Source organism: Aquarana catesbeiana, linkage group LG06, assembly GCF_042186555.1.
Source record: "Aquarana catesbeiana isolate 2022-GZ linkage group LG06, ASM4218655v1, whole genome shotgun sequence".
NCBI lineage: Eukaryota > Metazoa > Chordata > Amphibia > Anura > Ranidae > Aquarana > Aquarana catesbeiana.
Window position 1 is genome coordinate 64,782,340 of NC_133329.1, and position 9,674 is coordinate 64,792,013.

The 9,674-nt window shown below is 41.7% G+C and overlaps 1 protein-coding gene across 2 annotated transcripts in view; it reads left to right on the plus strand.

Moving 5' to 3' along the window:
* The first annotated feature begins 699 nt into the window (after positions 1 to 699).
* Positions 700 to 9,674, plus strand: part of LOC141148563 (uncharacterized) — a 76,806-nt gene continuing 67,831 nt past the window's right edge. For both annotated transcript variants that reach the window (XM_073636120.1, XM_073636121.1), the window contains exons 1-2: positions 700 to 899; positions 6,180 to 6,473. In XM_073636120.1, the coding sequence (XP_073492221.1) occupies positions 6,431 to 6,473 (43 nt within the window). In that variant the 5' untranslated portion in view covers positions 700 to 899; positions 6,180 to 6,430. The remainder of the gene's footprint in view (positions 900 to 6,179; positions 6,474 to 9,674) is intronic.

Genomic DNA, 9,674 nt, shown 5'->3' on the forward strand with positions numbered 1-9,674 from the left:
TTCGCCTTCCAATTCACATCCTATACCATTATATGGCCCACTGTACATGGATGTGTGTGTATATATATATGTATGTATGTGTATATATGTATATATATGTGTGTGCGTGTGTGTGCGCACATGTGTATATACACCTTCCCCCCTATCATATACCGCTCAACCCTTTTTTCTACACCATCTTTTGATAGTATACATAGATATACACATATATATAAAAATAACGTTTTGTAAGCACCTTTCCCCTCTCTTTTATTCATCATTAATTTTATTTTTAATCTTAAGTATATTTTATATTTTATATTTTTCCAATCCTCATATCAATTTTCTATATATATGTGTTCTTATAAATATTTATATATATACATTTTTACAGTTTTAACATATATGCTTTTTATTTACAATCAGCCCTTATGTGCCTTTAAGTATTTTAGTGCGATTATATCAATATCTGCCACTAAGTGTTCTCAAACATGTATTTTATGTCTTAGTAAACTGCCTCTCACAGCCCTTATCAGTGATGTGCTGTTAGCCGACGCTGAGCCTTGTTGTCCCACAGCGCCGGCATATAAATAGCACATCACTGACACACTCCCCTTCAGGCCTATTGAAGGAGCAGCAGCTCCGAGCGCGTAGCCAAGCACACCCAGCCTCCAGAACCCTCCCTTGATGTTAGCCCTCCCCCTGGAGTGTACCCGGAAGTCCTTGGATGACCTGTGCTGTCACGCACCTTCTCTGTGCGTTCCACGCCAGTCTCAGCTTCTCCCTGACGGCCACAGGAAGAGATACAAGCTACAAGCCTCCATCTGCAGCCCTACAACGCTGAAACAACTTCCGGACTGAAAATCGAGGAAGATACACACTGCTTACTCACAGATGAGCCGTTTTTACTTGTCTTTCCTGTAAGTGTTCATTTTTTATGTCATTAAATGCTTATATTAATACTGCACTCAGGTGGCGCTTCCTTTTCTCCACCCCTTCTTGCAATACCACAGAGCCAGCTCTCTGAGGACAGCAGCCACCTTTAGGACCAACCATCCCACTAGCCAGCCCTTCACATCTTGAACGATCAGAGACTATATTAACCCCTGGACTGCCACTACTTTGGCCATGGACTTTATGTCTGGCTAACTTTATATACCCCTAGGATTGTATGCATCTTCTGTATAAGCGCTTACAGTTATTACCGCCTTTATCAACATAAAATCTCAAAACGAGGCTCTGTCCTTAAAGTGGTTAAATGTGATTTTTAATCATACCAAATAACATACACCAGATAGATTATATACAAATAAAGTTTAAAAAAATGAAATGATAAATCCATTCCACCAGTGACTGAGGTCAAGTGAAAAGTGAAGTTCATTGCTAGATCTGCTAGGGGAATGGCACTGGTAACAACTAGTCCAAGGGACTATTATCAGTACACTAAATGCAGATGGATGCACAGTCCCTGTCATAGAGGAAGTCCTGCACTTAAAGTGAACACTGATTTCATTCCACCGTAAAACTCCTGATATCCCACTTTTAACATTACAATGTATACTTGGAGTGATTTTAATCTGAGTTCTGACTCAAGTAAACCTGTTTTATAATCTGGAGTACCTTTATTTATACTATATGGCCAAAGGATTGTGAACACCTGAACATCACACCTACTTTATCTTGTTGAACCTTCCAAATTCATGGCCATTAACCACTTCATCCCTGGAAGGATTTACCCCCCTTAACCTCCCTGGCGGTATGATTATGTCAGATTTTTGCGTCTCAAAGCGGTACATTGTTTTGCATAGAAATTTGGCGTTTTATATTGTAGTGTTCTAATTTACTATCGCTGTTTTCTAGCTGGTCTAAAACCACTTTTGACGTAAAGGGACACTTTTTGGTTGCTATGGACAATCTCAAGTTTCCAGGCAGAAAGAACAGTATATATAATATAAAACTGCATGCAGGGCACTGGACAAATCACTAGGCACAAAAGGCATGTGAAATAATTACATACAGTAATGTAATCTGTGTGAAATTGTGAATTTTCTATTTTTTTAATTTGCCGCCGGGCTCCGCCACTGTGCGTTGCGACGCTCACAGGGAACGGAGCCTGGCACACAGAGGCATCAGGCGGAGGACAGAGCCCGCAGACACAGCGGGGGGACATTGCAGGATCCTGGGGACAAGGTAAGTACACTGCACCAGGATCCTGCAATGCAATCCCGAGTGTGGCTCGGGCTTACCGCTAATGATACTGAAATTTAACCCCGAGCCACACTCAGGAAAACCAGCAGGGAGGTTAATGACCAGGCCATTTTTTTGCGATATGGCACTGCGTTATTTTAACTGACAATTGCGCGGTCATGTGACGCTGTACCCAAATAAATTTGGTGTCCTTTTTTTCTCACAAACAGGCCCCTTTCACAGTGGGGCGGTAGGGGCATCGGCGGTAAAACGCCGCTATTTTTAGTGCAATAACGCCTGCAAACCGCCCCAGTGTGAAAGGGGCCATAGAGCTTTCTTTTGGTGGTATTTGATCACCTCTACATTTTTTATTCTTGCGCTATAAACAAAAAAAGACCATTTTGAAAAGAAAAACTTTCTGCTATAAAACCAATCCAATCAAAAAAATTTAAAAAATCGAACTCCTTCATCAATTTAGGCCAATATGTATTCTGCTACATATTTTTGGTGAAAAAAAAATCCCAATAAGCGTATATTGATTGGTTTGTGCAAAAGTTATCGCGTCTACAAACTACGGGATATATTTATTTATTTATTCATTTACTAGTAATGGCAGCGATCAGCGACATTGCAACAGACATTCTGACACAATTTGGGGACCAGTGAAACTAATACAGTGATCAGTGCTAAAAATATACACTGTCACTGTACTAATGACACTGGCTGGGAAGGGGTTAACATCAGGGGCGATCAAAGGGTTAAATGTGTGCCTGACCAGTGCTTTACTATACTGTGTGATGTGCTTTTACTAAAGGAAGAGATGGATCGTAGTCCCTGCTTTGCAGAGACACATGATCAATACCTTCCCTCCTGTCAGAATCTGCCTTGTTTACATATGTAGACCACCATTCTGCCTCTCTGCTGGATGATCGGGGGATGCCAGCGGACATTGAGTTTGCGGTACCCTCCGATTGGCTCTTGCTGTGTGTAATCACAGAGGGAGGGAGTCTTTGGTGGTGCACAGTCACGCCCCATACCCGGAAGTTCAGAACCATGTATAGGTGATCCTGCGCAGGGCTGTCACCCTGTAGCGCTTGAACTGTTTTATTGTGGTCAGCAAGTGGTTATTTTCTATGTGTACAGCATATAACTACTATATTTTGTGCAAATGGTCTCTTAAAACTGAACTACTAGCAAGCAACTAATTACACAGTGGAATTAACATATGTGTAAGCTTTTTTTACCTACAATATTTATATTGTGTGTATATATATATTATAATATATTATATATATATTTTTTTTTCTTTAAATGTGTATTTAAACCCCAACAATGTACTTCTCTTATATTCTCCCCTCCCTACTCTAAAACTAACAATAAAAAGTTTGACTATACATATACTTGTGAACATATATAATTACATTAATGTGGTATTTTCATTTAGAATTACAATTAACTTTTTTCCATTACTGCAGCAGAGATGCCGACCTTCAGTATTAACAACATATACGGTCCCCAGACATGGTACAATGGGGAAAAAGTCACTTTGTACTGTGGTGCCTCATACTGTATGGAGAACACCAAGGCCATATGGAGGGTGACAGAAAAGGGTGGAACAAATGCATGCAAATATGCGGCCGCTCGGCGCCAAGGCCCACCCGCCGAGAGGCCACATGTTTTTGTGCAGCCAGCGCCAAGAGGTTAAGATAACAAAAATATTACAAACATTCTTTTTGGGAGGCAAACAAAGCTTATACACTAAGTTCTTTTTCTGTGACGTTGAAATAAATAACAAACAAAGCACATGAAAAACAAAATGGGGAGAAATTATTAAAAAAAGGTTTTTTTTTCTATTGTAATCAGTGCTAAAAAAAAAAAAAAGTAGTTTTGCTGTACATAATAGTGTACATTTTATTCTACAATTTGTCCCATTTAAAATGATGCTAAAATAATGTTTCGTCTACAAAGCTGTTCTGTTTATATGACACTGTAAAAAAATAAAAAGATAAGTAATGATGGTAAAAATATAAAAAAAAAGTAAAAAAAAAAAGTTAGAAAAAAGTAATAAATAAGACATTGAGAAGAAAGTCAGCAGGAAAATAACAGCAAAGAGGGAAGGTGAGGAAGCAGTTAAAGAGGAGGTACGCCGATTAATTAATTTTTTTTAATTCAGCAGCTACAAATAAAAATAAGGACACTTACCTGTCCAGGGCGCCCACGATGTCAGCATCCGAGGCTGAACCGCCCCTCGGTCCTCAGATGCTGCCGCCACCATCTTCAGTAAGGGAATCTGGAAGTGAACTTTCTGGTTCCCTACTGCGCATGCGCAAATCGCGCTGCGCAATCCGAATGGTCCCTGCTGTCTCTGTGACCCGTGTGTCTCCCAGCAGACAGCGGAGGCCGGAAGTGGCGTAGACCCCCGTGGGGATGTATGCCTGGAATTTGGTGCAAATACCTGTTTTATACAAGTTTTTGCACCCCCCTCCCCCATGAAAGGTGCCAAATGTGACACCGGAGGGGGAGGGTTCTGAAAAGCAGAAATTTTATTTTTGTGTGGAACTCCGCTTTAATTACTGTCGACTGATTAGGGTCAACTAATGGTTTATAATGGGTCAAATACATTTTATTGAAAATAATTGATGTTATGTGCAGATCAAAGTCACTCATTTGATTTACATATGAATGAGTTAGTAAATACAAGGAAATAATACATCGTTACATTGTATTTACTCCCAGATGTTTTGTAATTGTCGTTTTACACAATAGAGGCTGCATTTTGAAAGGCACTCCTGCTGTTTAATACAAAGCAAATCCTGGTTGCCATTTTGACAGCCGGTAATAGCTGTAGGAGGAGCAGCGGCAGGGGGAGAGGAACTGGACATAAGCAATGCATTCTAGAAACGTATTTGAATAATTTTAGGACATATATCTTAAGTTCAAAATGTTTAAGTGGTTAAGAAAAAGTCAGAAGTGGCATCTGCGGGAGGCACAGGCAGTCCTGAAAGCAAGGAAATGTTCAGAACAGTAAACAGATTGGGGGAATATATTGCTGGCCAGAACCATCCAAAACCCGGGAAGGGTAATACTTTGTACTTTTGTTTACCTTCTTAATTATCACTTTATCCACTTGACCTCTGGAAGAATTACCCCTCCTTCGTGACCAGGCCATTTTTTGCCATATGTCCCTTTCTCTGTCTCAAAAGTGAGACATCAGGGGTATATTTAGAGTTTGTGGATTTATAAGAGGTTGAGAGCAATAGAAGGGAGTTTTCTGAGTTAAAGTACTCATAAAGCTAAAGGCAAAACTTTTTTTGTTTTGGATAGATTGGAGAGAAGTTAGGACCCCTATCGGTTTTTAATTGTGGTCTGTGTCCCCGTTAGGGAGATTCAGTCTTTTTATTTGTCCATTTTACCATATCACCAAGAGTGAATGTGAAGGAAAATCATAAGTGTTGGGTTGCCCCAAGTGTTGGGTTGCCATCAGATCCATTGGAGACACTAGTTCTGGTGACTTATTTTGTTTAGGGGACTTTCTTCTCACTTTCTGTTTTAGCTATGTGATCGGAAGTGATGGGAATTCTCCCCAATGGCACACAGATTTTGTACTCTATCATTACTCAATATAGAAAAAAAGTTTTTTGTCCTAAAACCTTAGTTAGCGGGAGCAAAACATACATTGTAAAGCTTTTATTTTTTAAGCCTGTTTTCATTTAGCTACATAAAATGGATTTTTATATCATTTAGGAGCACTTTTAATGTATGGACGTAGGTCAATGACAGATTTTAAAGGGGATGACCCAAACAGAGCACATAACTATTTCTAACAATTAGTATACTGTAAAGTTAAGGGAGGTCTGTTTTTTTAGTCCACACAGTACTGAAGCTTGATGACCCTACATCAAAAAACAAAGTATAGTGGTATCTGCCCATATGTATCAAGTTTTAGGAAGACAATTAGAAAAGTGATTATAATGCACTATGATTGGAATCATTTCTTGCTCTTTTTCTTTCAGCAAAGCCCACAGTGTCTGATCCTTTAAAACTGTCTTTGACTGATTCTGAAGATGTTTTGTGCTCCCTGGATATAGAAAAATTTTACCCAAGAAATATCCAGATCAAATGGAATGACACAGAGACTTCAGATCGTGGCAAAATATCTCAAAACGATGACAGAACATACACAATTAACAGTAAATATAAACTTCCTGGGAACTTCTTCAGTCATCCAGACTCTGTGGTGAGGGTGTCCTGGAAACACGACTCCATGGAGGACTGGGAGAGCAGAGAGATGTCTGTGCTGGATAAAGGTACCAAGAATGATCAGATCCAGAATTTACTAAATAGAAATGAACCGGGATTGTCAGTGAATAATTATGCAATCATATGAGAAGCTTTAGGATGAGCCGAGCACCCCCCAGTTCGGTTCACAACAGAACATGCGAACAGGAAAAAAATTTGAACGCGCGAATACCGTAAAAAGTCTATGGGACACGAACATGAAAAATCAAAAGTGCTAATTTTAAAGGCTTATATGCAAGTTATTGTCATAAAAAGTGTTTGGGGACCCGGGTCTTGCCCCAGGGGACATGTATCAATGCAAAAAAAAGTTTTAAAAACGGCCGTTTTTTCAGGAGCAGTGATTTTGTTAATGCTTAAAGTGAAACAATAAAAGTGAAATATTCCTTTAAATTTCGTACCTGGGGGGTGTCTATAGTATTCCTGTAAAGTGGTGCATGTTTCCTGTGTTTAGAACAGTCCAAGAGCAAAATTATATTTCTAAAGGAAAAAAAGTCATTTAAAACTACTCGTGGCTATTAATGAATTGTCGGTCCCGGCAATACGCATAAAAGTCATTGAAAAAAACGGCATGGGATTCCCCCACAGTCAATTACCAGACCCTTCAGGTCCAGTATGAATTTTAAAGGGGAACCTTTTAAAGGGGAAAATTTAAAAAAAATGGTGTGGGGGTCCCCCCACAAATACATACCAGACCCTTATCCGAGCATGCAACCTGGCAGGCCGGAGGAAAAGAGGGGGGATGAGAGAGCGCCTCCCCTCCTGAACCGTACCAGGCCACATGCCCCCAACATGGGGAGGGTGCCCCCGCCTCATCCCTTGCCCGGCGGTTGTGGGGGTCTGCGGGCGGGGGGCTTATCGGAATCTGGAAGCCCCCTTTAACAAGGGGACCCCCAGATCCCGCCCCCCCCCGTGTGAAATGGTAATGGGGTACAAATGTACCCTTACCATTTCACAAAAAAAGTGTAAACATGGTAAAAAAACACAAGACACGGCTTGGGACAAGTCCTTTATTAAAAAATAAAAAAATTAAAGTGTCCCACGATGTAGATTCATCTTCTTCTCTCGCTCCAACGGACTGAAAAAGAAAAAAAAAAAGCCGCACGCCATCACTGATCTGCCTCCATGGGAGGCACCCGCTGTAATGACTGGCCTCTCAGGTGACAGTTCTTTTATAACTGAGGGCGGGCCACACGGGACGTCCCCGGCTTCCTCTTTGCATCAGAGGGGGCGGGGCCACCCAGTTGCGTAACCCCACCCCCCTCTGACGCTACGGGAAAGCCATAGGGATGTCCCTGTGTGTCAGAGGGGGTGGGGTCACCCGGCGATGTCATCATGTGGCCCCGCCCTCAGTTATAAAAGAACTGTCACCTGAGAGGCCGGTCATTACGGCGGGTGCCTCCCATGGAGGCAGATCGGTGGCGACGTGTGGCTTTTTTTTTCTTTTTCGGTCCGTCGGAGCGAGAGAAGAAGAAGATGAATGGACCTTGTGGGACACTTATTTTTTTATTTTTTAATAAAGGTCTTGTCCCAAGCCGTGTCTTATGTTTTTATGCCATTTTCACACTTTTTTTGTGAAATGGTAGGGATAAATTTGTACCCCGTTACCATTTCACACAAGGGGGAAGGCCCAGGATTTGAGGGTCCCCTTGTTAAAGGGGGCTTCCGTATTCCGATAAGCCCCCCGCCCACAGACCCCCACAACCACCGGGCAAGGGTTGGGGGGATGAGGCCCTTGTCCCCATCAACATGGGGACAAGGTGTTTTGGGGGCTACCCCAAAGCACCCTCCCCATGTTGAGGGCATGTAGCCTGGTACGGTTCAGGAGGGGGGGCGCTCTCTCATCCCCCCTCTTTTCCTGCAGGCTGCCAGATTGCGTTCTCGGATAAGGGTCTGGTATGGATTTTTGGGGGGACCCCCACGCCATTTTTTTAAAATTTTGGTTCGGGGTTCCCGTTAATATCCATACCAGAACCAAATTGACTGTGGGGGAATCCCATGCCGTTTTTTTCAATGACTTTTATGTGTATTGCCGGGACCGACAACTCTTTAGTAGCCTCGAGTAGTTTTAAATGACTTTTTTTCCTTTAGAAATGTCATTTTGCTCTCGGACTGTTCTAAACACGGGAAACATGCGCCCCTTTACAGGCATACTATAGACACCCCCCAAGTACGAAATTTAAAGGAATATTTCACTTTTATTTTTTCTTTAAGCATTATTAAAATCACTGCTCCCGAAAAAACTGACGTTTTTAAAACTTTTTTTTGCATTGATACATGTCCACTGGGGCAGGACCCGGGTCCCCAAACACTGTTTATGACAATATCATGCATATAAGCCTTTAAAATTAGCACTTTTGATTTCTCCCATAGACTTTTAAAGGGTGTTCCGCGGCTTTCGAATTTGCCGCGAACACCCCAAATTGTTCGCTATTCGGCGAACAGGCGAACACCCGATGTTCAAGTCGAACTTACGTTCGACTCGAACATCGGGCTCATCCCTATATAGGATTATTCAGTCATTGCAAATGTTATAAAGCGTATCTATACTCAAAATGCGAAATCATATAATCATTTCCACATTTTATTTAAATTATTTCTAGCCTACTCCTATTAGTCTGAATCACCCTGAAGAGAATATGTGATTGCCTGTTGGGGGATCAGGAATGATTTTTTCCCCCACTGAAGCAAATTGGATTATGCTTTATTGTTTTTTTTTTTTGCCTTTCTCTGGATGAACTGTGGGTATAAGATTGTGTATATGGAAGTTTTCAACTTTCTAAAGATCAGCCACACATTGACTTTCTTGAATTCTGTGACACATATTCAATATGACCTGTGAGTAGGCACTGCTGTGTCACACATTTCACAGAGCCCGCCTTCTGACCTACAGAGGTACTGGGGGGAGGAGTTTCAGGAAGCGGAGTCAGTACAGGGATCACTGCTTGCAGACAGCAAGGTACCATGGGACATGTAGACATTAAAAATGGAGGAGAAGCTGCAAAGCATGCAGGGAATCCAGGACATTGTGGTAAGAGCTACCCAGCAGATAGACAGTCACAACACAGTGTTACCAACCTCCACAGCATTTTTTTTTACTAAGAAAACATGACAAAATTACTGACAGTCAGGGGCGTTGCTAGGTTTCAAAAAGACCAGGGGCTTCAGCTCGAAGTCAGAGCCCGCACCGGGGGTAGTGGTGGGGTTGTATG